General features: G+C 57.8%; 1 protein-coding gene across 1 annotated transcript in view; it reads left to right on the plus strand.

Moving 5' to 3' along the window:
• DPP6 (dipeptidyl peptidase like 6) overlaps positions 1–27,549 on the plus strand; it is a 190,076-nt gene that overhangs the window by 146,230 nt on the left and 16,297 nt on the right. Inside the window, exons 11-18 of the mRNA XM_037049919.1 lie at positions 3,112–3,235; positions 4,403–4,441; positions 11,149–11,256; positions 12,758–12,849; positions 13,440–13,487; positions 15,043–15,161; positions 21,734–21,781; positions 27,021–27,119. Of these exons, the coding sequence (XP_036905814.1) occupies positions 3,112–3,235; positions 4,403–4,441; positions 11,149–11,256; positions 12,758–12,849; positions 13,440–13,487; positions 15,043–15,161; positions 21,734–21,781; positions 27,021–27,119 (677 nt within the window). The remainder of the gene's footprint in view (positions 1–3,111; positions 3,236–4,402; positions 4,442–11,148; positions 11,257–12,757; positions 12,850–13,439; positions 13,488–15,042; positions 15,162–21,733; positions 21,782–27,020; positions 27,120–27,549) is intronic.

Below are 27,549 nucleotides of genomic sequence, written 5' to 3' on the forward strand. Positions count from 1 at the left end.
TAGGTGACTGTCCCCTTATCCCTTGCTGCTTCTAGGATTCTCTCCTTCATTTTAGTCTTGGCTAATGTAATTATGATGTGCCTTGGTGTGTTCCTTCTTGGGTCCAACTTCTTTGGCACTCTCTGAGCTTCCTGGATTTCCTGGAAGTCTATTTCCTTTGCCAGACTGGGGAAGTTCTCCTTTATTATTTGTTCAAATAAGTTTTCCACTCGTGGCTGTTTCTTTTCCCCTTCTGGTACCCCTATAATCCGGATGTCGGAACGTTTAAAGATGTCCTGGAGGTTCCTAAGCCTCTCGTCATTGTTTTGAATTCTCATTTCTTCATTCCTTTCTGGTTGGATGTTTCGTTCTTCCTTCTGGTCCATTCCATTGATTTGAGTCCCTGTTTCCTTTACATCGCTCTTGGTTTCCTGTGCATCTCCCTTCATTTCAATTAGTTTAGCCTTCATATGTTCCTCTAATTTGCGACCAGAATCAACCAGTTCTGGGAGCATCCTGATCACCAGTATTTTGAACTGTGCATCTGATAGGCTGGCTATTTCTTGGTTGCTTAGAGTTATCAGCTCTGGGGCTTTGAGTTCTTCTTGAGCCATATTTTGGACTGTTCACGCCTGTTACATATGAGGAGCAACGGAGCCCTAGGTGTTCACCAGGGCGGGGCCACTCAGTTGCTGGGTTGTGACGCTATATGTGGGGGCGGGGTCAAAGGAAAGCAATGGCAGTCCCCTCTGCCTCCTCCCGCCGCCAGGGCCTCGTGGTCCGTCTCACTGCTCACTCCTCTGCTGGTTCACCTGTGCACGAATGTGTGACCGTGGCCAGCCTGCCCCGCACGCACCCTCACTGGGTCCGAGCTACTACTCCAGCTGCCTACGCGCCTGGGTCAGGGGATCTTTCCTGCCGGACCCTGCTCCGCTGCTGGCTCCGCCCTTCTTACCATCCAGGTTGAAGGGTTGGTTGTTGTCGGACTTCCGTATAGTTTAATTTTCTGTTCTTTGGCTGCGTCTTTGTTTACTAAACCTTTGTTGTATTCAAACTTGGTTGTGGGAGAAGGCACAGTGTTTCCACCTACGCCTCCATCTTGGCGGAAGTCTAAAATATGAAATTATTAAATAAGCTGTTCTGTTCCTGTATAAACTGTTGTGATTCCAGGCTGTTCATCCACTTGCAGACCTACTGATTCTTTTTTTTAAATATTTTGTTTGTTTATTTATTTATTTATTTATTTTCAGAGAGAGGAGAAGGGAAGGAGAGAGGGAGAGAAACATCAGTGTGTGGTTGCCTCTCATGTGTCCCCTGCTGGGAACTGGCCTGCAACCCAGGCATGTGCCCTGAGTGGGAATCGAACCAGCGACCCTTTGCTTCGCAGGCCCGTGCTCAATCCACTGAGCTACGCCAGCCAGGGCAGACTTACTGATTCTTGCATCAGTAAAAGTGGAGAGCCAAACTGTAGCCTTAGCATCTTTTTATTCAAACCCCCTCTCATCAGGGTTAGCATCTTAAAAAAAAAAAAAAAACCATCTTGGCCATTGCTGTTCATTTCTCCTTTTAGATGAGCTTTAGAATTATTTTGTGAGCGGCTCTCTCTCGGAAAAGAAGCTCCTTGCTCTTTGTCTTGGAAGTAAATCGCTCTCCTTAACAAGTCGTCAGTATTTATCACATGCGAAGGCCCATGTGCACGACACAAGACACAGAAATGAATCAGGCAGGTGCACTGCCCCTTAAAGCTTCAATGTCATTAATGCCGACCTTGCAAACTGACTATGACTTTGAAAACGCTACCCCTCATGGAGCTTCTTACTCTAGGAACATAATGTATTTGTATTCCTTTTTTTCTGTTTCTTATTTTTTAAAGATTTTATTCATCTATCGTTAGAGGGGAAGGGAAGGAGAGAGGGAGAGAAGTATCAATGTATGGTTGCCTCTCCTGCGCCCCTTGCTGGGAACTGGCCTGCAACCCAGGCATGTGCCCTGACTGGGAATCAAACCGAGATCCCGTAGTTCGCAGGCCTGTGCTCAATCCACTGAGCTACGCCAGCCAGGGCCTGTATTCCTTTTTTTCTTAAGTGGCATCTTTCTCTTTCACCGTTTGTGTGTCTGTTATGAATCTTCTCGTTACGCAGTGTGAATAATTACATTAAATAGTCACCCAATGTTTCTTTTATTTGATATCATTTTTATCTCTTGATAGCAACTTTGAACGTTTGCATTCAACTTTGTAATCACATTGAGAGTTGCTCGAGGCCTGAGAGGGAAGAGTGGATCTTGGAGGTGATCTTCACGCGCGTTAAGCTTATAACTCTGTGCCTTTTGCGTCAAATCAAATCCGTGCCTTCAGCAGGCAGTCTATTCAAGAAGGCACGATTTAGACGGGGCTTCTCATTAAATACACACCGAATTGTTAAATGGCAGTGGAGAAAGTTGACAGCAGTGGAAATTTTGACCCTTTGTCGAAACTTATTACTGAGCTTTTTTCCTTAGGACTCGAGGGTCCCATCAGGACCTGTTTGGGGGGCTCACTCATCTGCCTGGAATGTGGACAATGCCCTTCATCTGCACAGTGGGATCGTTCCGCCCCCTGTGGGCATGTCTCCCTCCGTCCTTGCCACCCACCCTGGGGTTCCTCTGCCACCCACCCTGGTTTCTCCAGGAAAGGCCCCTACCTTCCCAGAGGTGACCCTTTGCCCTGGGTTCTGGGAGGGCTTCCCAAGTGTCCCCCATTTCCCTGAATCCGATTTCTCTCATGTTCAATTGTAGTTTCCTTGTGATCTCGTCTACCCTGTGGCAGTGACCTTGCCTTTTCTGCCCCAGAGAATACAGAGCCCAGAACTCGGTGGTGTGTCCGGCTTTGGGTGACAGCCGGCTGTGACCTCTAGGCTATTAAACCAGGGGATGCCCCAGCCAAGGTCCAGTCCCCAGTCAGCTAAAGGTCAAAGAGGGCAAAGGAAGGCAGAACTGAGCTTGGCACAGGCAGGGGCCCCCCTTTGGAGCCTGTGACTACCCCCCCAGATGCACTCCAGCTGCAGCCCTGGTGTCCAGGGGGCTGGGGGGCGCCCGTCTCTGGGCCCCGCGGTCCCCACCAGCTGCTCACCCTGTACATGTGTGCATTGACAGGGAATACTACATCACCATGGTGAAGTGGGCCACCAGCACCAAGGTCGCCGTGAACTGGCTGAGCCGCGCCCAGAACGTGTCCATCCTCACCCTCTGCGATGCCACCACCGGCGTCTGCACCAAGGTATGGGGCGGGGAGCAGGACCTGAGCCCACCTGTCCGGTGGCAGCCTACCTGCAGGTGTGCGCTCTGCTGCCACCTGGTGGACGACGCGAGTACTGCTGTAAGCCCAGGGCTCGGCCCCTCCGTGCCTTCCTGTGGTGCGCTCTGCCCTGGGGCCCCAAATCTTCGTGTCCCGCCTGAAGAGAAAAAAAGGTTTGTTGTGACTTGGGAACCCCAAAGCAGCCGCTGTCACTGTGCTGCCTAAGTGAGTCGCAGTCTGCGGTGAACCTGGTTTAGGCACATCATTTAGAGCAGATCCCGGTTATTCCAAGGGGCTCGCTGGTAGGGGAGGGGGGAAAGGTGGGCACGCGCTGGGAAGCTGGGGAGTCCCCGCAACCCCCGGCCTGGGCCCCCAACATCATGCGTCACCCCAGGGGTGGGTCCCTGGCACCTCGGGGTGCCCTCATTGTGCTGAGCCGCTGTTTCTTGGGGTTTGGGGATTCGTTTTGTTTGATTCTCTATGATACTGTATTCCGAGTGGTTCTGTAAGATTTACTTTTTAATATTTATTTATTTATTCATTTATTTATTTTAGAGAGAGGGGAAGGGAGGGAGAAGGAGGGAGAGAAACACCTATGTGTGGTTGCCTCTCGCACGCCCCCTACTGGGAACTGGCCCACAACCCAGGCCTGTGCCCGGACTGGGAACTGGCAACCCAAGTGGGTGGAGCTCGGTTCGCAGCCCCAGCTGTTACAGACTCTTGTCACTCAAAGTGGTGAACTGGGAAGTCAACCGATGTCCGTGCACACACACGCACACGCATGCACCCACAAACCCCTAAAACAGAGCAGCACCTGAGGTTTGCCTTTCAGTGGGCAAGTGCCCACCTGGTCAGCGATGGCCCTGGGATGGGAAAAGCACCCCATTTCCCAAAGGCTTCCTACCTAGCATGGATTGCCTTTGTCTCTGGGGAGAGTGACATTATCCTTGCTCGGGGACACCTGGGCTCGGCTCTGAGCCACACTGTGGGACCAAGCAAAGAGCCGGGACCACCTCCCCAGGGCAGCCACAGAGCTTCTGTGTGTGTCTAGGCCACTGCCATGGGGGGAGGCGACTCAGTTCTGCGCTGTGGGTCACAGGCACACGGCTCACCCAAAGCCCCCCCTCTAATGCTTTTATTTCATTGCAGAAACACGAGGATGAAAGTGAGGCCTGGCTGCACAGACAGGTAACTATTCCACGTGTGAGTCCCCACCCGATTCGTTGCCTCGCTCCCCACCCCCAAGATGCACCGTGTGCGGGTGTTTCCCACAGAGGACGGCATCTCACAGCGAATCCTACGGGGACCCGAGGATTAGACCCATAGAGTGGGTGGCTCTGGTGCGTAGGGTTGCCCAGCCACCACCCCATTCCCCACGTGGCCCTCTGTGACGATGGCTTGACAGTCCCAGCTCCTGACGACACGAGGTGTTTGGTGAGTGCTGAGGCCTCAGGGAGATGCAGCCCTCCGGGTGAGTTAGACATGGTGTGTCCATCAAAGGTGCCGACGTATGGCCTGCTACAGGGGAAGAAAATGAAAACGTGGGTAATACCTGTTTTCCCCACATAGTTTTGTGGGGAACGCGTGTGCGGTGGGTTCCGCTCGGGTTCGGCTCGAGCCGTCCTGGGGACCGGACGCCAAGCCCATTTCCAGCCCTGACTCCGCTAAGAGATGCCCGCCAAGGCTGGTTCTGGGAAACTGGAGGTTAGAAGTCAGGGGCGCCCTACGGTGACTCATTCCTGCGCCCAGAAAAGATGAAGTTTACACACAAAATAAAACCCTACACACTGGCATCGTCTTTCTCTTTGCTCTTTCCACACCTGACCGTAGAAAGAACGGGTGCGGGCGTTTGGGAAGCCTGCTTCCTTCTTTTCCTCCCTCAGGGGACGGAAGCCGTCTGAAGGTTCTGTGGGGAGAATCACACCAGGGCCGAGTCTCCAGATCCCGTGAGGCGGGCACAGGTGTGCTTCCCGGTCCCTGTGATGGGTCCCGTTTGTGGGATATCCCCAGACCGGGCAGCGGGCCTGCTGCTGCGGCTCTGTAAGGATAACGGAGCGGCGCTGACCAGTATNGGACCAAGCAAAGAGCCGGGACCACCTCCCCCGAGCGGCCACGGAGCTTCTGTGTGTGCCTAGGCCACTGCCATGGGGGGAGGTGACTCAGTTCTGCGCTGTGGGTCACAGGCACACGGCTCACCCAAAGCCCCCTCTCTAATGCTTTTATTTCATTGCAGAAACACGAGGATGAAAGTGAGGCCTGGCTGCACAGACAGGTAACTATTCCACGTTTGAGTCCCCACCCGATTCGTTGCCTCGCCCCCCCACCCCCCGAGATGCGCCGTGTGGGGGCGTTTCCCACGGACAACGGCATCTCACAGCGAATCCTACGGGGACCCGAGGATTAGACCCATAGAGTGGGTGGCTCTGGTGCGTAGGGTTGCCCAGCCACCACCCCGTTCCCCACGTGGCCCTCTGTGACGATGGCTTGACAGTCCCAGCTCTGACGACATGAGGTGTTTGGTGAGTGCCGAGGCCTCAGGGAGATGCGGCCCTCCAGGTGAGTTAGACATGGCGTGTCCATCAAAGGTGCCGACGTATGGCCTGCTACGGGAGAAGAAAATGAAAACGTGGGTAATATCTGTTCTCCCCACGTGGTTTCGTGGGGAACTCGTGTGCGGTGGGTGCCGCTCGGGTTCGGCTCGAGCCGTCCTGGGGACCGGACGCCAAGCCCATTTCCAGCCCTGACTCCGCTAAGAGATGCCCGCCAACGCTGGTTCTGGGAAACCGGATGTTAGAAGTCGGGGGCGCCCTACGGTGACTCATTCCTGAGCCCAGAAAAGATGAAGTTTACACACAAAATAAAACCCTACACACTGGCATCGTCTTTCTCTTTGCTCTTTCCACACCTGACCGTAGAAAGAACGGGTGCAGGCGTTTGGGAAGCCTGCTTCCTTCTTTTCCTCCCTCAGGGGACAGAAGCCGTCTGAAGGTTCTGTGGGGAGAATCACACCAGGGCCGAGTCTCCAGATCCCGTGAGGCGGGCACAGGTGTGCTTCCCGGTCCCTGTGATGGGTCCCGTTTGTGGGATATCCCCAGACCGGGCAGCGGGCCTGCTGCTGCGGCTCTGTAAGGATAACGGAGCGGCGCTGACCGGTGTGTGCTCTTTTGTCCGGGAGTTCGCAATCCATCTCAGACTTCCAGCTCTTCTCTTGGGGGCGATGGCCTCCGAAATGGACACTGTCACCTTTAAATGTACCCAGTTCTGATTCCCACCCACCTTACCCAACAAAGGAATGGCCGCTGGGGCCTCTTTTGTTTTCCTGTATCCAAGTTTGAGGCCATCTCCAAGCTAGAGAAAAAGAAGGAGCAAGGTTGGGAACCCTGAGATACTGGTGGGGGAATTATGCTGGGAGGGGGCTGGGATGTCCCCAAAGGCCACCTGGGCCAGTGACATCCAAGCACAGACAGCCACAGTGATGTGTGTGATGGCGTTCCCTGTACGTCAGATACAAGGCCAGAGAGATGGAGGGAAGGGCCAGAGAAAGGCCATTATCTGTACAGGTTTCTGTTCGACTGCGGTGGATGGGTCATGCCAGGCACGTGCCAGGCACCATGGGTGTCAGTGATGAGGCAGCCACTCCAGGTCATAGCCACGCGGCGGTGAAGAGCCTTCCACCCTCCGCATCTGCTTCTCGGGCTGATGGACCTTCGGGTCGTTCCCACCATCTCACCACAGGAGCATTACGCCGAGCGAAAGCAGCCAGATGCCGAAACCCGCCTCGGAACGATCCCATGGAAATGCGCAGAATACACACAGTTTATTGCTGCTTTCTGCAGCAACAGAAAGCCGGGAATGGCTCGCAACAACTTCACGGAGAGAGGTTTCTATTCAGGGAGACGAACACGTTTGGGAGTCAGCTACAGATGGTGTAGTACATTCACAACCAATGTACTGCAATGCCACTGTTATTAAAATGTTTCGTTTTGTGTCATGTGAATTTCACCTCAACTTTTAAAACAATGAGCCAGCTAGAGCCCTGAGCAGCGTGGTTCAGGGGGCTTGCGCGTCATCCCGTGCACCAAAAGGTCGCGGGTTCTATCCCCAGTCAGGGCGTGTGCAGGAGGCAACCAACCTCTCTCTCTCCCTCTCTCTCTTTCAAATTGTAGAAACACATCCTCCCACAATGGGAGGATATAAAAAATAAAATAAATGAACCAGCTGCAGCCTTGGCTCTCTAGACATCGCAGTGTAAAAAGGAAGGAGAAAGGCGCACACCCATTTTTCAGTGCAGCAAATGCGAATCACCTTAATATACATTCCAGAAACTTCAACGTTGAGTTCCCGGTGGGCGGGGACCAGGGAGAGCGGAGTGGGAACCGGCCCCCCGGAAGAGGAGGCGGTGGGGGACGGACTTACCGAGGCACCTGAAAGCTGTTCTTGCTGGGCGGTGGGAACTGCTGGAAGGCCCCGTCACGGGGTCCCTGCTTCCCTGCTGGGCGCTCCCGCCGGCCAGCATCCCAGGGGGTGGTCACAGGTTGGGGCCCATGGAGCTGCCCCCATTCCCGCTGCTCACCCCCGCGTCAGCTCTGCAGAGGGACCAGAGAGACCCAGCCACCGAGAGACAGTTCTGCGTTCATCCGCCTGTGCTCCTCGTCCATGCGGGAACACCCACCCAGCACCCCGTCGGCAGCCCAGGTGCCATTTGAGAAGCTGGACCGTTCCACACAAAATCAAGCGAGCCCTTAAAGTGGAGCAGGGAGTTACAGTCTTAAAATATAGACTTTAAAGCCTGTACGAAGCAAACAGCTGCGGAAAGCCGAGCCGTGCCGTCTCGGGGATAAGGGAGAAAGTCCCCTGAAAGAGCCCTTTCCTCCAAGAGGGTGGTGCTTTTGTGTTCTGCAGTTTCACGGCATCAGAACATCCAGTTTCCGTGATTTCTCATGACGTAATTAATCTGTAGTTTCCCACATCCTTCAAGACACCGGGAGGTCCTAGAAGGCAAATTACAAAAGTGATTTGTGGTTGGACCTGCCGTCTGCTGCCAGTGAGGCTGCTGACCACCTGCCATCACAAAGGCATCCCAGATGCTCAGCCCCACTGGCCCAGGCACAGTGCCATTTGGGGAGAACACTGGAGTCTGGGACATGGTACCAACATCCCAGAGACACAGTCTGCTCAGATCACCTGTCAGCTGACTACTCATTGCCAGGGCAGCAGGGTGAGTTGGAGCATCCCTGGCCATCCATCAGAACTTCCATCTCCTCCATTTCCCTCTGCCCAGAGGCAGTGGGACCCCCACAGAGGTTCCAAAGGGCCAACAAGAAGAGGCAAAGATGATCGGCCTACACTTCCCATCACTGTTGCCTGTGACCTTCAGAGCAGGTCCTGATGTGGATTCACCGGCACCCTGCACCAGGCCCATCTCGCTCCTGCTGGAGATTCAGTCCTGTCGGTCCATTTCTGACCATCGTTCTCTAGTGGGGGTTTCGGTTTTGTGATTTCACAATCTGGCCAAGATGAACGTGGCAGGAAGTCCCCCGCTCGCTCCCAAAGCATCTCACTGAGAAAAGGAAGTCGTTTTGCACTGATGTGCTATGAACAGAGGGTAAGAGACCGGGTGTCATGCGTGATCAGCCATCTGTGACCCAGAGAGACGAGAAACGCTTCCCCCCAAATCCACCAGAGTCGGGACCAGAGTTAACACCCTGGTTTCCGCCCCGGCCGGTGGCTCCGTGGGTTGGAGCGTCGCCCCTGCACACTGAAGAGTTGCGGGTTTCAGCCACTGTTGGGAAGCCTGCAAGAGGCAACGGATCAATGTTTCCCTGTCATATCAATGCTTTTTCTCTTTCCCTTCCTGTCTCACTAAAAAGCAATGAAGAGTCCCAGCTCATGTGGCTCAGTGGATTGAGCACCAGCCTGCGAACCAAAGGGTCACCGGTTCAATTCCCAGTCAGGGCACATGCCTGGGTTGCAAGCAAGGTCCCCAGTAGGGGGCGCTCGAGAGGCAACCACACATTGATGTTCTCTCCCTCTTTTTCCTCCTCCCTTCCTCTCTCTCTAAAAATTAATTAATTTTTTTAAAAAGCAATAAAGAAATGTCCTCCGATGAGGACAAAACAATATCCACGTCTACCACTTTCTCACTAAAATCCATTTACTGCCTGAGAAACCAAGCCTCAGGGAAGCTCCGAGGCTGGCCTTTCTCCCGCCCACCGTGGAACGTTCCAGGGATTAGTGTAAAGAGGACGTTCCCGTGATCCACGCCTTCTCAGTCTAAAAAACAACAGTCCGGGCCAGAATTAATTCGTTCTGCCATTTATCCAGAGCATTTTTTTCTCTGCCAAAAGTGCCAACCCTTCCCCAGAAAGCCGGGGGGCACCATGGGGGTATCCGCCCTGCATTCAGCAAATAGGAGCCCCAGGAATACAGCCAATTCCCTGCCGTTGTCTCATTTCCTCGGCTTGGAAATGCTGTGCTTGCCACTCTAAACGGGGAAATAAATATTTGCAGATTAAAGGTTTCATTTCATTGCAAATGTTCCTGGAGATTAAATGCCATTTTAATCACGTTAGTTTATTTCTNAGAGGACGTTCCCGTGATCCACGCCTTCTCAGTCTACAAAACAACAGTCCAGGCCAGAATTAATTCTTTCTGCCATTTATCCAGAGCATTTTTTTCTCTGCCGAAAGTGCCAACCCTTCCCCAGAAAGCCGGGGGGCACCATGGGGGTATCCGCCCTGCATTCGGCAAATAGGAGCCCCAGGAATACAGCCAATTCCCTGCCGTTGTCTCATTTCCTCGGCTTGGAAATGCTGTGCTTGCCACTCTAAACGGGGAAATAAATATTTGCAGATTAAAGGTTTCATTTCATTGCAAATGTTCCTGGAGATTAAATGCCATTTTAATCACGTTAGTTTATTTCTCTGGGCACGTCACATTTGCACGTACTCATCCCGTGACGGGGAGAGGAGGCCCCGCGTGCCAGCTGGGGCCCACGTCCTGTCCCGCCCTCGTCCCGGAGTGAGCCTGGCTCCTTGAATCAGAACCTGTGTATGGCGGCCGACTAAGTGGTGTTCGTGGTGGAAACTTTCAAACGGGAGCTTGGGGAGGCTGAGGTGATGCTACCCCAAAACCTCTTTGTGCCTCATCGAGGTGAGAGCCACCCACAGGGCACTGAGCAGCGACTGCTCAGATCTGGGGGGACCAGGCAGAAACAGTGGCCACTGGCTGCAGATCCAGCCCGGGCTTTCCTCTCTCAGGGCAAACAGGATGTTCAGGCTGTTCTCATGGACTTTCCTCCAGCCTGGGGCATGCCTCGGCGCAGTGAGGTCCTGGGGGGAGGCGCCCCCCCTCCCCGAAGGCCTAGAGCAGATGCACGGTATCCTCACAATGGATCCAATGTGTCCCTGTTTGCTGTCTCTTTTGATCCTCTCCCGGGCGGGCCAAAAACAACGGACAGCAAGGACAGAACAAAATTTACTTTCAGGCAGATTCAGGTTTGGTGGTGTTCAGAATTCTGTTCTTTATGATGGATCATTGGTGCCCCCAGGGAGGCCCTGCAAGATGCCCTGGCTTCCACAGACCCTGGTGCCAGGGGGCCGAGCTGCCCCCCAGCTACCTGAGCACCGGGCTCTCTGAGGTGACACCCAGGTCTGCTGTGTAGGGGCACCTCCTGTGTCCCCTGTCAATTCTTCATTGTTCCCCTGGCCTTACGAAACTGAAGCCTGGACTCCTGGCTCCTGGGAGGAAAGGCCCCCACGACAGCCTGACCCTGTCGGCTCCCTCTGATTAGAAACCACGTGGAAAATGCCCCTCCAGATGCGTCTGTCCTCACCCAGCCCCCTGAAAGCAAACGAAGCCCTCGCCCCGGCTCACCGGCTTGCTGTTGCCTGCAGAACGAAGAACCGCTGTTCTCCGGGGACGGGCGCAAGTTCTTCTTCGTGAGAGCGATCCCGCAGGGCGGGCAGGGCAAGTTCTACCACATCGCCGTGTCGTCCTCTCAGGTGAGAGCCGGGAACCGGCGTGCCGGCTCGGGGGCTGCCTCCGGTGGTGACCGCCCGGAGCGCGCTTGTCCCCTTCTGAGTCCCCAAGGCGAATCCCGGGCACTGAGAGTGGAAGGGGCAGGACGGGCGCTGGTCCAGGTCAGAGGTCCCAATGGGGTCGTGGGTCACACTGTGCCCTTTATTGTCACCAAATACAAGTGACACGAATGACAGATTCTGAGGGGATTCTGGTGTCCATTGGGCGTGAGCCCGAGGACATGTGTCTACTACTTGATATGACAGTTCTGCCCCTGCCAGCCTGTCCTCTCCACCTGCGGGGTGTCCCCTACACTCTGTCCTGGAGGCCAGGGACCCCGTGCACGATGGTCCCCATGGTCCAGCCTCCCAAGCTGCCCCACCTCAGCCAAACTCAGGTATTCATCTGTCACGCTGCCACTGGGTGGCAGTCACTGCCCTGAATCTGGGGTCTGGTTCAGAGAAGGGCAGCACATGTCTGAGCGGACAGTCTAGGACAGCCGAGGGACTGTGTCCCCGGCAGCGCGGTCCCCCGGGAGCCTGCCCACGTCCTCGAGGGCACTCCCTGGAACTGAACGTTCAGGAACACGGCCCTCAGGAGAGGAGGGGGGGTGGCATTCCTGATTTTCAGGAACCCTCACCCTGGGTGTGTTTTCCATTTGTGAGAGTCTAAGTTATGGGGGCCTGGGGCAGGCAGGTAAAACTTTATTTAAAATAAAGTTCTCAGAGTCCCGGCCGGCTGGTTCAGTGGGTTGGAGCATCATCCCGTGCACCAGAAAGGCCGTGGGTTCGATTCCAGGTCAGGGCACATACTTACGTAGGTGCAAGCTAGATCCTTGGTAAGGGTGTGTGTGGGAGGCAACCAATCAATGTCTCTCTCTCTCTCTCTCTCTCTCTCTCTCATCCATAAACATATGCTCAGGTGAAAATTTTTTTAAGTAAATAGTGTTACCAGAAATCATCTCTGGCTGGAGAGTAGAATGCTCATGTTTATGATAAGGCCCAAAGGGGCAGTGTCGAAAGCCAGATTCCAAGCGTGTCCCCGAAAGAACAGCATGCACAGAACAGGAGGGACTGGGGGTGACTCTGTGACAGGGGCCGGTTTTCTCAAAGGCTGAGTGAGGTTCAGGTGTCCCGTGACCACTCCACTTAATCGCGTGTCCCAGGGGGCCGGCAGACTGGCTGACGGCCATCCGGTCATAACTGGGGGCTTCATTCTGAACCCCGATTCCCGAGTTTTCTCGGCATGGGTTACTTTCGTCAAGATCCAAACATGCTTCGAGGTCTCCACTCATCCCCGGACTCGGGGTTTCTCCACGTGGCCAGCACGTGCCGGGGACCCTTTGAAACATCCCAGCGGGAAGTGGGGCCCCCCACCCGCCCTCTGGGTGGGGCGAGCCCGGTGGGCGGCACCCCCACCCCAGCACCCAGGGGCTCGGGACAGGGGCCCCGTGCCCCGCCCCTCACGCCAGCCTGTCTGTCCCAGCCCAACAGCAGCAACGACAACATCCAGTCCATCACCTCCGGGGACTGGGACGTCACCGCGATCCTGTCCTACGATGAGAAGCGCAACAAGATGTGAGTGCGCGTGTGCGGGGTGGCGGGGGCAGGCGGCCGCCAGCGCGGGGAGCAGAAGCCACATTCGGGGGTCCTCAAGCCTCTGGGAGCCCGCACCCCGCTGAGTGCCTTCCCAGCAGCCTCACTCCACACGAGGTTGGGCGAGGCCGGCCTCTTCCCTGCCCATCCCCCGCCCCCACTTCCAAACTCAACAGGCCAAGAGGAAAAGAAGTGATTTCTCCCCAGCGTTCGGGCGGGAGCAGGTGCGGCCGGGGTTCATCTGGGCCGAGGCGGGTCCAGGCCCACCTGGTCTTCATCCACCCTGATGAGGGCCCAGGGCCCGGCTCTCCCCGTCGGGGCTCCGAAGGGGAAACAGATGATGGGAGTTACTCAGCCAGGGTTTCCGTCTGGGGTCCCTCCCCTCCGGAAGGCTCACACCCTGTAGAGAGATTCCCGCACCCGAACCCTGGGGCACCCGACCGCCACCGTCCGCACCCCTACAGCAGAGCCCGAGGGTGGGTGTGGGGACACGGCCCCGGCAGGAACACAGGACCGGCGGCCCGAACCTGCCTGGGGCCCACTAACGCCTGCACCCCTGCCGGTCGCCGCAGATACTTCCTCAGCACGGAGGACCTACCCCGGAGACGGCATCTCTACAGGTACGGCCCCCCCCCGCCAAATGTGCAGTGGTGCCCAGGCTCAGTGGGCATCCGGCGGGGGGGACTTCCAGCCACACGGGGGGTCAGCCAAGAAAGCTCCCCCCAATGAGCAGCTACGGGGGGCCGGGGAGAAATAACAAAAAGCGCTCAGGCCCCCCAGTTTGAAGCTGTGTTTGTATTGCTGCTTTTGGCCAACTGAGTTCCCCCCACCCCACCCCACCAAGTCCTTTCTCCCAGTGCCACCGGGAGGGACTCCAGCGTCCCTCCCTCTTTACTGTTAGTCAGTAAAGACTGGAAGGGCGGTCCTCCCTGGTGTTCCGGAGGGGCAGCCCGGTCTAGGGGCAGGAGGCCAGCTCTGCTGTCCCCGTGGCACGGCTAGCTCTCTGTGTGACACTCAGTCAGGTCCTATAACCTAAAAAAGCGGCAGGGGGCGGGGAGGAGGGGTGAGGTTTCCCAGGGCCTGGCCCTCTCCAGCACAGACCCTCTCGGCCACCCGGTCACCATCCCAGCTGGAGTGTCTGGCTCTGAAGTGAGATGCACGCAGGTGGGAATGGGAACTCGGTGACCTCCCAGGGCTTCCCGGGCCTGCAGGTGGCAGCGGGTCACCCCCAGTGCACACCTCAGCAACTCAGAAGGCCACCGCTCCTAAGGGCTGGAGGCGGGTGTCCCCTAGCCTGGCCAAGCCGAGGCCTGGTGTCCCCTCTCCCAGGCGGTGACTGTGCCCCCTGCCATCCTCCGGGCCATCACAGAGTTGCTTGTGCACTGGGGCGGGGGGAGCGGGGATGGCAGACCCGAGGAGTCACAGCCTTGTCCCCGCGGCAGACTGTCCATCAGGCACGTGTGTCAGATAACTCAGAGCAGTCTGCCACCACGCTTGTCAGCGGCGATCCCCACAGACTGCCGCTGTCCCTCTGCCTGGCACCCTTGGGAGGGTGTCCTCTCTCTCCCTGAATCAGCTCTGCTCTCGTAGCCGGGTTTTTGGCTGGGGCCTCACAGAGTGCACACAGGGACCTGCTCCAGGCGCACTGCAGGCTCCCAGGGCTGCTCTCAGGTTCCGGGGACACAGGTCCAGCCTTTCAGACATGAAATCACTGGACATAGCGGCCCCACGGGTCCCAGTGTTCGGGGTCCACTGAGTAGGGAGCCAGGTCCCATGCCAGTGGCCTGGGAAACAGCCAGCACGCAGCACGGCGGGGTTTCTGGGCTTCCTGCCTGTCACCTGCCAGGCCCTGGGAGGGATTCCCAGATCCGGGGACACCTGTCCTCAAGAGCCAATCGCATGCTCAGAGGGACAGATGTGAACACCAAGTACTAGATAGTGACACCAGGCCCTGCTGTCCCCACATCAGAGTCATGCTCGGGCAGCATAATAGTGCAGGGGACCGAGGAGACAGTTCATAGAGGGACCGTTGGGAGGGCCCCAGCAGGGAGGTGCGGGGAGAGGGCCCTGCCCACCACGGGGAGGGCAGGGACCCTGGGACACCTGGGTGGGAATTTGGATCTGGCCTGGGCGGGATCCTCCCGCAGGCTCACGCCACCGCCTCTGCCCCCGCAGCGCCAGCACGGTGGGCCCCTTCAACAGGCAGTGCCTGTCCTGCGACCTGGTGGGCGACTGCACCTACTTCAGCGCCTCCTTCAGCCACAGCGCCGACTTCTTCCTGCTCAAGTGCGAAGGTGGGTCCCCGCCGCGGTGGGGGGCGTGTGGCAGTCTGGTGCGGTGCGGGTGTCTGACGTGTGGGAAGGGTTACAGGCGGCCCTACCCGTGCCGCGTCCATGAATCCCAGATGTGTCTACATTTTCCATTTAAAAAATCTCCCGTGAGCTCACTGGGGTGAGGGTCTCACCCACTGATGCACCTTCACCATCGATAAAGGCAGCAAAACGATTTCAAGGATGGGCTCCTGCAGCGCAGTTAAGGAACGAGGTTACGGAAGGGAAGTCTCAGGCCTGGCCGGTGCGGCTCGGTGGGCTGGAGCGTCCTCCCATGCGCCAGAAGGTTGCGGGTTCGATCCCCGGCTGCGGTGTGTATAGGAGACAACCGACGGATGTTCCTCTCTCTCTTTCTCTCCCTCCCTCTCTCCCCACCCTTTCCTCGCCCTCTAAAACCAGTGAACATACCCTCCGGTGAGGATTATTTTAAAAATCAGACACAGTTTCTGCCTTCAGGGAGACCTGTTGTCGACTTGGGGAGGACACTTCACAGAAATGTCACTTCATGGGGTCAGAGAACCGTAGGAAGATTGGGGGGAGCTGGGAGAACCAGGAGGAACGCTCCAGTCACGCACCAGGAACTTGGCTGGAGCCGACAACATGCTTTGAATGAGACATTGTCCTTGACTCGGGGGTTACAGACACGAGGCAAGACTCTGCCACTTTAGGGCCTGGGAGCCGACCTGGAAGTCCCGTGGTCCCCTCCTCCCTTCCCACTGACAGAGCCCACCCCCCAGGGACCAACGAGAGGGCTGAGGCACGAGCTGTGCCCAGAAGCACGTGGCTGGTCGGGGGCCTAAAATCGGTATTTTCGTGGTTCCTGCAAACCCCAGGTGCCGGCGAACTCGGCTTTTGCTCTCTCCGTGCAGCAGGGAAACCAGCGTGTTTATTGATCATTTTCCATTAAACGTCCCTCCTATAAACCCAAGCTAATCAGGCACTGGCGGAGCCTGAGACACAAGAGGGCATGCCTGCCCCCCCCACCCCCCGCAGGTCTGCCCCTCTACCCCGAGCTGCTCTGAGGTCCGCAGCTACCTGGGACTTCCTGCTGCCCCCCCCCACGCCCACACCACACTGCCACCACTGCCCACCAGACCACCCCAGGGCCACAGGGGACTGGAGCGTGCAGCTCTAGAAGTTTCTCTGTGACGCCCAGTGTTTGCCAGACACGGGCCAAGTGCCAGGTGTGGAGACAGGCCCGGCCCTCAAGGAGCCCCAAGTCTGGTCAAGTCAGCAACCCCATGACACCGGCCCAGGGGACCCTCACAAGCAGGGAGCTGGCATTGGCTTGGCGATGGGGGGCTACCTCACCCACGCGACGGGTGCCGACCGTTGGGGGAGTCCAGGCCACGGGTCCCATGCTCCAGCAGCTTCCTCTCAAGGGGACAGACAGCCACCGGAGCGCAGTGAGGGGCGGGATGGGGCACAGCGTTTGGGGAGAATTACTGGTGCGGCAGGGGACAGGCAAGGGACTGCTTGGTCACCAGTCCCCAGGGGGCGGAAGAAGGGCAGATGGTCCTTACCAACCAGGGGGCCACCTGGGCCCCAGATGCCTCAGCACCAAAACCGTGTGACGACAGAGCCTGCCGTGGAGAATTGTCATCCAGACCGAACCGTTTATCATGTTGGTGAAGCGGCGACGAGGTCCGGCGCTGGTGGGGACGGTGTTCATGGTGGTGTGGCCGCTGCTGTTCGTGCTGATGGTGGCGGTGGTGGGGACGATGATGCTGGTGACGGTGATGCTGGTGGTGGTGATGTCGCAATGGCGACGATATTGACGATGGTGGTGTTGATCCTGAAGACGAGGATGACGTTCTTGTCCATGATGGTGGCGATGATGGTGGGGGTGTTGCTGCCGTTCCCCTGGTTCCGACTCAGTATCTCGGAGGCGGGGCCTTCAGCCCTTCCTGCCCGTTCTCTGTAGTGGGAGAAACTTCACCTCTTGTTTCCGAGGACTAGACAAGGGAATGTACATAGGGGTCAGTTAAGGGCCACCAAGTGTCCATTCTGTGCAAAAAGTAGGCCAAAACGACCGTATTTTATTGTGGAGCACGTCTGTGGACAGCAGACTTTTATACACTTCTGGGTACAAGGAGGAAATGACCTTCGTGGCCGGCTGGTGTGGATGTTGAGCGTGTGGGCCAGGACCCGACCACCCTGGACGGAGCGGAAGGCTTGCTGGGGCAGAGCACATCACCGTGCGGAGAAAGGAGGGCGTCTGTCCCGACTCACAGCCGGGACAGAGGTCACCACTGTGCCCAACAGTGACAAGAGGATGGCTCTTGCTTGCCTGGGACTCTTTTCCCTGGGGGCGGGGGGGCAGACACCCTGCCCCCCTAGGTCCTAAGCATGGGTCTCCCTAGGTTCCCCAGCTGCCGCTGAGGAATGTTTACATTACTAATTATTGTGAATAGCGGCGCTCATCTATTTTGCCCCGGCAATGGCCAAGAACATCAGCTTCCTCTGGTACTTGAAAAGGACACGATTGTCCACATCGAACACACGAGGAGACCGCAGCTCGGAAACCGGGGTCCCGCAGCGGTGAGTGGGAGATTCCAGGTGAGACGTCTACACACTCCACTGCCTCCTGCCCACGCCACCCCTTCAGCGTCCTGACGCCCGGCGCTCGCAAGCGAAGTGCAATGGATTTGTTGCAGCAACAAATTGGACGGAATGGTTACGATACGTTCCCATAGGGAATATTATACCTCTGGTGAAAAAGATGGACCACTTTTTTTAAAAGACTTTATTTATTTATTTTTAGAGAGAGGGGAAGGGAGGGAGAAAAACACCAATGTGTGGTTACCTCTCACATGCCCTCAGCTGGGGACCTGGCCCACAACCCAGGAACGTGCCCTGACCGGGAATCAAACCAGTGACCCTTTGGTTCTAAGGCCGGTGCTCAAGGCACTGAGCCACACCAGGCAGGGCTGATGTTGTACCACTTTTTCAAATCCTGTCTGTGGTGATGTATCAGCACTCACCATTCCTCAACAAGCCGCGTGCATGCAACGTTACAACGTTGCTATTACAACGTTGCTATTTGCCCCTGTCGGGAGGTACGTGGCTGCTGGCTCGTGAGACTGGGATGCAGTGTGCCTCATTGGGATGCACTGGAGGCTGGGGCGGGCACAAGCCTTCAGGAGCCGAGCAGGGCTGTTGAGGCCAGGACACACGGACATCACGCACTCGTAGGGTGGCCAGGAGTCGGAGCCGACCCAACCGTGCATCACACACGTAGTACAATATGGGTGGCGTATATATTGTTAGGAATGCATACCGTGGGGCAAAACTATCTTAAATATGCAGGGGTCCTGGCTGGGTTGCTCAGTGGATTGGAGCGTCGTTGCATGTACCAGGGTGTGGGTTCGATCCCCAGTCAGGGCACAGGCCCGGGTTGCAGAATCAGTCCCCAGTCGGGGCGTGTACGGGAGGCAACCAATCCGTGTTTCTCTCTCTCTCTCCTGCTCCTTCCTTCCTTCCCCTTCCCTTCCTCTCCCTCTAAAATGAATAAAAACATATCCCCAGGTGAGGAGGAGAACAAATTTAAATATGCAGGAAAGTGATAAATATTGTACTAACTTCAAGATAACAGCTACGTCTGGGAAGGGCGCCGGCTGAGAACGGGAAGGGTAACAGGTCGCCTCGAATCTGTGTGCGAATATTAAACCGAACGAAGGCATCCTGGCGTAACGCTAAGATTTGATAAAGCTGCCGATGCGCCTGCAGGTATTTTTCTGTTTTTATCCGCACGCTTCCAACCCTGGCTTCCCTGTAAAGGTGACACAGGCGCAGAGGGGCGTTTCTGGACCTTTGAGGAAGACGGAGGTTGCCTCTGGCAGGTGGAGGCAAAGGCGCCTTCTACGGACGCTTTGTGTCCCTTTTCTGGGTGTTCGATGTGTCCAGAAACGTGTACCAAGTTCGTGGATGTACAAGTGAGGAGGGACAAATCCAGGCGCCCCACTTTCTGGCGGTGCAGACGAGACGAATGTCGGGAAAACACTCCCCTCTATTCGGCGGGGCGGGCGGCACCCCCTTCGCAGAGCTGCCGTGGGTGCAGGACACCGATCGCTGGAACCGGCCAGCAGGTGCCTCTCCCCAGCAGGCGCCCCACCGATGACCGCCGTGTACATTGTTATTCGCGACAGAGGCGGTGCTCTGTCGGCAAGTTCACCCGCCCCGAAAGGAGCCGAGAAAGCAGGGCTTATCTGTTCTTTGACGTGAGCGCCTCCCCACCTCCCCGCCCCGTGTGGGGAAGGGGGTCCCCGAGCCAGGAAACGTACTTGGATTCAAACATTTGCCCCCAGAGCCGGCATCTAAATTCGTCACAGTGAGTGCCGTCTGTTTCGGTCTGAATCTATAGACCCTCAGACCGCTGCGGCCCGCCTCCCCCTCAGTGGCAGTCGCCTGGGCGAGCAGTGAGCCCGCAGAGCACCCGGTTCCATTTGGTTCCGGAGAAACAGCAAATAGCTTTTTGGTAGTAACTCCCAGCTGCCGCATGGGTCATAGGTACACGAAAAATATATGTTGTTTATCTGAAATTCAAGTGTAGCTGAAGCCTTACCCACGGGCGGATGGGGAAGGGAGCGTGGGGTGGGGGGAGTTCAGGGACCTCCGGGTGGAGTCTGGGCCCAGTCCCCGGGCTGCAGGGCTGTAGGTCTGACTCCCAGCTCAGCCAGGGCCTGGGGGAGCGGAACGGGGTGGCAGGGGTGGGGCTCTGGCTGAACCAGCCCGGTCCTGCCTCCCGGTGAAGCTGCGGACCCCTTTTCAGTTCATCATCCTCTTCAGGCCCAGGGCTGTGGTGTCCGGTCCGCAGCCTTTGCGTGGGTCTGGAAGCCCTCCCTGGGGTGGGGTCCACAGCTGGGACCCTGGCCCCGGCTCAGTCCTTTATTGTACGGCCCTTGGAGGTGGGTGAGAAGCTCTGATGACCGTCTCAGGAGGCTAAGCCTCAGCCATCCTTCTGCCCAAATTATATGCGCCCTGCGGCTTAGATGCAGCCGACCCGTGGGTGTTCGTAGCTTCCCAGAGTCCCCAACCTGGAGCAGAGACCAAGCAGCCATCCCGACCAGTGTCCCCAGCAGCTCTGTCTCCTTCTGTCCACCTGCCACCTGCCTCCCACCTGCCTCCCACCTGCCTCCCACCTGCCTCCCACCTGCCACCCACCTGCCTCCCACCTGCCTCCCACCTGCCTCCCACCTGCCTCCCACCTGCCGCTTCCTCTCTCCCCATACATTCTCCCAAGCCCACCAGGACCCTGAGGGGCGGCTGCCCGCCCAGTGCATGCTGTGAATGTTGTCAAGCGCCACCTGGACCCCGACCCTGGTCCAGAGGCCGGGAGTCACGGCAGACAGGCGGAGTCCCAGAGTCTGTCCCCTCGGGCTGCCTGGTGCTCAGCTCAGCAGAACGGATGACGAGCGAGTGTGCTGGGAACCTGAGCTGCACGGCGCTGACATGACAGTGCCTGTCAGGGCCCCTACGGGGACGGGGAGCAGGCTGGGGGGGCCATGCCCCCTGCAGGACCCGCCTATCCCTGTCCCCGAGTGGAAACCGTGGCTGGGTGGGCGTCTGGAGGAGACGGGTGAGCAGAGACTTCACTGAAGAGAAAGACAAGCCCTGCCTTTGCCTGGGACAGAGATTTTGGGCAGAGAGAAGAGGGCACGGGGGACAAGCTGGGTGTCCTTCGGGACATCAGAAAAGCCAGCTCACTGGGGCAGGGCACAGTGGGGGAGGGATGGGCAGAGGTGACGAGGTCCCAGCCTGCCCCTTCCTGTGCTCTCAAAGTGATACGAAGATGACCCTGATGCCCTATTTCTTTCTGGGATCCCCATGGACTGAAGTGACTGAAGGAGTGACCCCTTCTTCCTGGACGGCCCCTTCCCTCACCCTCCCCGGGGTTCTCAACTCGGTGGCCGCCGAAGTGCCCGGGGGGAAAGCCAGGACACAATTCAGCATTCGCAAAGTCATCTTGTCAGTACTCATCTGTTCTCACCAAGTGTCACAAGGGGCCCGCGGAGGGAGTGACACCTTCTGGGGCAGCCGACCGAGGCAGCGTGGAAAGGGTGACACAGGACGGAGACCAGAGTGACTCCCTAAACTCAGTGACGCCAGCGTGGGGCTGGTGTCCGGGCGGCAGAAATGAAATTATCGGGATGTAGGGCAGACGATGCTTCGTTCAGCGACATTTCGAGGCATCTCAGTAATCCAAAGCATACACACTGCCCTGCCCCGGTGCCCCCTGGGTTGGAACGTTGCCCCACAAACCAGAAGGTCTCAGGCTCCATCCCTGGTCAGAGCACAGGCCTGGGTTGCGGGTTTGGTCCCCAACTGGGGTGCATACAAGAGGCAACTGATTGATGTTTCTCTCTCTCAAGTCAATAAGCATCTTCAGTGAGGATTAAAAATAACTAAATCCCACCCCCAGGGCCCAAGTTCGCAGACGTGTGAGTTGGGCCTGGGCTGGGGTCCACCTGGCGCCCTCAGACCCACTAACAGCCTCTTCTTGTTTCTTTCCCGGCTTCTCCTCTCGGCCGACACAGGTCCTGGCGTCCCCATGGTGACCGTGCACAACACCACAGACCAGAAAAGTAAGTCCTTTGGGTCTTTCTTCGTCTCCCTGTGACTCGGGGGAAGGAAGCAGAGCCGGGCTATGAGACAGCCCAGCCACCGTTTCCACTCAGGGACAGGGACGGGCGGGTCCTTGGGGTTCAGAGTGCACCCCGTTGCCAGAACTGCTGAAACGTGATGGAAGGAAAAAGCCCCAGCCCCCAGCCAGAGGCCCCACCCCCACCCAGCCGAGGTGCCTCGTAGGCGACACTCTGAGCCCCAGCCTTGCTCAGCATGCCCCCTTATGACCTGCCTTGGGGACGGGGCTCGGTGGCACCTCAGGCTCACGAGGGGAGGGGCTCCACGCCCGTGCTGCTGTGGGGACGCACTTTCTGGGGGCCCCCGAGGAACCCATACCTCCTTTTTTTTACTTGAAGGGACCCCATGCAGGTTGACATGGGATGTCTTTTCACTTTCTTAAGAAAATGCACCTTCTCTCTCATTTTGAGTTTGTGCTAAAACCTACAGGGTCATAGCTCGTTTCCTGACTGTTTCCCTTCCCAAAACTCTGTGGGCTGAGGAAAGCTGAGCGGGAGGTGGAGTCTGGTCACTTCCTGGCCCAGGTTGTGCATGCCTGACATGAGAAGTCACAACTGAGGGATGCAGGGGGGGCTGGGGGCACGGAACTCGGTGCACCCTTTCTGAAAATTCCCGCGGATGGTCGGGAGGCACCGCTAACCTACCGAAGGCCCCCATGCAAGTGAGAGATGATTCTCCTGGGAAACCAAACTGCCACTTCTTGTCACCTGTTTGGCTGGTTAGTGGCAGTAACCCAGCAACCCCAGGGTGCCGACAGACCAGAGTGCGGGTGCTCAGCCGTCCGAACGCCGCTGGGGAGCCCCCTAAGTAGAGGGGTGCTTTTAAGAAGCATCCTCCTGTTTGCCTTCGGTCCCTCCCATGACCAGTTTCCTGAGGCAGAGAGGGCCCCGTGCAATAAGAAATGAGAAGTTCTGTGCGCGCAGCTGAGGGTGTGGGCATTGGAGCCCCGGGTTCCAGACCCGGTTCAAACTCTGGGGCTCTTCCGTTCTGGCCTTGCCTGTCACTGCATTGGTTGTTCTCAGTAGGGTCCCAAATGTCCAAGAACATTGACTGGAGCCTCCAAATTCAGCCGGGAAAGGAACGACTAACGTGCCACCCCCCACGGGAAGGAGGATAGGGCTGTGTTTTTTTTTGTGCAGGGTCTGACTGAGACCCAGACGCAGAGGTCTGAGGGAGCCAGGAAGACCTCCCAGGTGGGTGTCCCTGTGTCCCTGTCTCGCACGGTGCTCGAAGTGCCACCGCTTGCTCTCATTCCTGTGGCTCAGGACAAAGGCTTCTCTTAAGTTATAAAACACTGTTGCCCTGGCTGGGTTGCTGAGTGGGCTGTGGCGTCGTTTCAGACACAGAAAGGTTGTGGGTTCGATTCCGGCTCAGGGCACATGCCTGGGATGTGGGTTTAATCCCTGGTTGGGCGCATTGGGAGGCAGCCAGTCAATCTCTCTCTCTCTCTCTCTCTCTCTCTCTCTCTCTCAAATCAATAAGCATGTCCTGGAGTGAGAATTTTTAAAAATTTATCTTTAATATAAAGAGCCGCTGTGTCCATTCAGGTTTTATTTGGCCGTGTGTAGCAGAAAATTCAAAACAGCAGCCGCTAGAGGCCCGTGGGCGACGTTTCTCTCTCCCCAGTCGCCCCTTCCTCTCCTCCGGCGTGCGGCGTCCGGGGTGGGGGGAGTGGCCTGTTCTGCATTTGGGCAGGAAGACCGGAGAAAGGGAGAGCCCATGGGCGTCCCAGTGACTGGGACGAGAGACGTGGGTAGCTTTGGTGGGATTTCCGTGTTGAGACCGAGAAGTGGCCGATGCCATGCCCGTGGGCAGGAGGCCTCCCTGGAGGAGCAGCTTCGTGGGACCCTGGTCGGGTCGGGGGCAGGGGGACCGGAGGAGAGAAGGTCGGCGAGGGCTGAGGTCCCCTCTCCCAAATGGGAACAAGGGGATGAGGGTCGGATGGCCTGCGGACACGTCCCCGGCCGCGGCCTGTGGAGTCCGACTCCAGAAGGAGCGGGGACAGAGGGGCATGCTTCGTGCAGACAGGCCCAAGCAGAGGTGACCCTCCCGGGAAGGGTCTTCACCGGGGGCCTCAGGCACCGAGAGTCCCCATGACAGGGTCAGGACGCTGACGTTGGGAGGACTGAGCCAATGAACTTCCCCTTCTAATGCCAGCCACTCGGAGTGTCCCTTTGGCACAGTTGCACGGCCACCGTGTCTCATGGGCCAGCCTGCCTGAGGCTCCCGAATGTGACCCCCTGACCAGGCCTCTCCGATCAAAACTCCAGACACCAACCTCAGTTTCCACTGACAGCACGGAGTCCCTGCTGGTGTTTGAACGGGGCACTCGAAGGGACAGACCCACCCAGTAAGCCAGGAAGGCCGCTGGGACCGGCTGGCAGGAAGGCCAGAGCACCCGGGGGAGGTGGAGTCTGGGCAAATGGACGGCCTTGCCTGCCAGCTGACATGCAGCCTGTCCTGTGTGACAGTGACAGCCTGGAAGCCAGAGGACACTGCCCCGCATGTGTGTCTGGCTCTGAGGGAGGCCAGCCGTGCGCCCACCCCAGCCCCGCTCGGAAATCCGACATCACTGTTTCAGAATTCTCTGTCCCCCCTGCCCTGTCCTGGCGACCCCAGAGCCACCCTGGGAACACGGGGCACCTTCCCTTTAGAAATGCTTCTCCATGAACAGAGCCCGCGGGCTGTTGGCAGGAGCGACTCTGAATTATTTACGAGCCGTTTCCTTAAGAGCTTCATTGGGGTTGGGAGTGAAGCGCCTCCGTCCGGGCGCCCCAACAAGCAAGGTGCTGGGGCAGAAGATCCAGTGCCACCCTGATGAGGTCACTCGGCTGGGCCTTTGTCATGAAGCAGAGCCGGCTCCCTCTGGCCGCTGGCATCGAGGCGGGGCTCTCACAAGGTTGTCCCAGCTGCGGTCTTTTCGGCAGCTGCCCCTTGGCTCATGGGCCTCTGCCTGCTTCTTCCTGAATAACCACCCACGGGACGTCCCCTCTTCTCGCAAGTAGGGAGGGACACGGGAGAGGCCAAGAGGTGACGGAAAGGGTGGAATGGTGGTCCCGTCAGGCCCCTGGGGGGTCTGTGTGTCCCAGGCTCCGCTCATGGTGGCCTTCCCCGAGGGTGGGGTGGTGGTCAGTGTGCAGACAGCTCCTTCGAGAGCAGAGGTGCACAGTGGGCGGGCCGGCTGATGCCAAGTGGAGACTGGGCGGAGCACATGGCATGTTTACCCCTCGGCCTTGCTCCTGTCTCCGGGGAATGCTGGGCATGCTCTCTGTGCATGCTCTCACACACACATGCACTCACACACGTGTACTCACACACACACATGACTTCCTGCAGAAACATGGGGAGTAGAGCAGGCTGCCCTTCTCCTTCAGGTCAGTTGCCATCGGGTTTCATGAGACTCTGGTCACTAATTTCCCAAAATTCAGCCCAGTGGTGATGTCCCAATGCCCAAACCAGTGGGGTCTGGGTAGAGCCCAGGGTCGGGGTGCTGTGCCGTGTCTGCCTCTGGGCGCAGCCGGGGAGGCGGCCCCCAGAAACAGGCTTTGTGTCTCCGCATCGCATAATAGCTAATTCCATGCGAAGCTGAAGGAGGCTCACGTTTAATTAAGGAGTGGCCATCCAGCTGCTGCAGACTGGGGGCGCCCACAGCCCCCCTGCATCAAAGCAGAGTCCCTGAGGGGACGGGCGGTCTCATTTCCTCTGCCCAGCCGGCCCTCTCTGAATGCAATTATGGGGACAAATAACATGGCTTAACCCAGCTCCCTGCGGGACCACCCGCTCTCTGCTGATAAAGCCAGTTGTGTGGGCAATCTCGAAGTGAGAGATCTCATATTGAACTACATTTAATAGTCTGCTGCCTTGGTGCCTTTCTGTGAAGGATGGGAATTCAAGGGGGCGGTGGGGGGGGAGCTATGCAAATGCAGGTGCTGAGTCGTAGCCCAGGGTGGCCCCACGTGACACCGCAGCTCCGAGTTGCGGGAATTGCACACGGGCACTTTGGTGGCAAGTCTGCCTTCGGTTACCTTCAGGCCAGCTTCACTTGTTCCCTGCAGGCGGGCAGCGGAACAACAGGCCCCTGAGCGTGCCGCCTCTCCTTCAGGGTCAGCCCTGGAAGCGGCCGAGTGAGATCGGGACTTGCAAATTCAAATGCACCCCAGAGGAAGAGGGGTGCAGGTCCCACAACTGTGAGGGCTCCGTCCGGCCCCCTTCCATGGAAAACCAGGGCCAGCCAGGGCAGCCTTGCTACAGAGCCTTCCCGGCGGCGTGTGGGGCTGTGTCTCCGGGAGCAACGGGCCCGTCACTGTTCTTGTTGAGTGCCTGCAAATCCCACGCCTCTTTGGGAGTGGCCATTTCTTAGCACGACCCACATTTGCACCCCCCCGGGCCCATGGCTGCCGCCCCTGGACTTATCTCACAGCAGACAGGCCACGACCCCCGGGTCTGGGAAGGCCGAGGCTTCTACATGCCTTGGCGGAGGCCCTGCTGGGCGCCTGCTGTTCCCACAGGGATAGCTCCGTGTTTCTTGTGACACTCGCTGGCCGTGACATGCATGAGGGGGTCGGCGTGACTGGACGAGCTCACGGGGGCACCCCCCGAAGATGAAATTCCCCGCTCACAGCAGCCCACAGGCTGTCCCCACAGGGCGGGCGGCTAACACCAGCCAGGAGCAAGGAAGTCACTGGGCTTTGTTACCTGTCAGAGGGTGGAATGCGGTGGACTGGCCGTCTCAGGAGAGGACTGGAGTGGAGGGCGAGGGGCTTTTGAGCCGATAGCAGGGGTGGCACCTGTGTATCCTGCAGCCCAGGGGCAAGGTGGGCGCGCGTCCGGTGGGGCGCAGGGCTGAGCACGTCTCTGACCTGGAGGCTGAGGGTGAGGGTTGGGCTGGCAGCGGGTGCCCCTCCACGCCGAGGTCCCCAAAGCCAGAGACCCTGGTGATAAAGGTGAGAAACCGGGTCTTACCTTTCCCCGGAACGCCGGACGAAGACTCGGTGTAGGTGCGTAGGTGCATAGCCACCGGACGAGGTGGCTAATGTCTCCGTTTCATGGCTGCGTGATGGCAGTCACACCGGTGGCCGCCAGGACGGGCGTAGGCCTGAGCGGCGCGTTGCACGGGAAAACCCGTGCCTTCGGGAGAGGGTGGCGGATTCCGAATACACGGCCCTTTTCTCCCTCTTTCAGAAATGTTCGACCTAGAAACAAACGAACACGTGCAGAGGGCCATCAACGACCGACAGATGCCCAAGGTGGAGTACAGGCAGATCGAGATCGACGAGTACCGTGAGTAGTGCCCCCCGCCACCCCCCAAGAGGGAGGGCAGACCTCTGCCCAGAGTCGGCCCCACGGTCTCACCCACCCGTTCCCTACGTAGTTAGGAACGGCACAGGGCGCAGGGGCGCGCGTCCTGGTACGGGGAACCCAGGGGGTAGGACACCATATATTCTAAGGAAATATGTCACACACAAAAAGCTGGCCTGCCCACCTGGAGGACACCCTTCACTGGTTCAAACTTCCACACAGAATCCGGAGTCCTGGGATTCAGGTCCAGACTCGTGAGAATGCTCACATTAACTGGATAGGCATTTTTGTGCGGTTCTTTCGAAAGGAAGAACCAGAAACAAAACAAGACAATTTTAGATTGCTAGTGGAGGACGGACGGATGGATGGATGATGGATGGATGGATGGATGCAGACCTCAGGCCAGGCACCA

The sequence above is a fragment of the Sturnira hondurensis genome, unplaced genomic scaffold (assembly GCF_014824575.4).
Source record: "Sturnira hondurensis isolate 20B ecotype Veracruz unplaced genomic scaffold, ASM1482457v3 Scaffold0006496, whole genome shotgun sequence".
NCBI lineage: Eukaryota > Metazoa > Chordata > Mammalia > Chiroptera > Phyllostomidae > Sturnira > Sturnira hondurensis.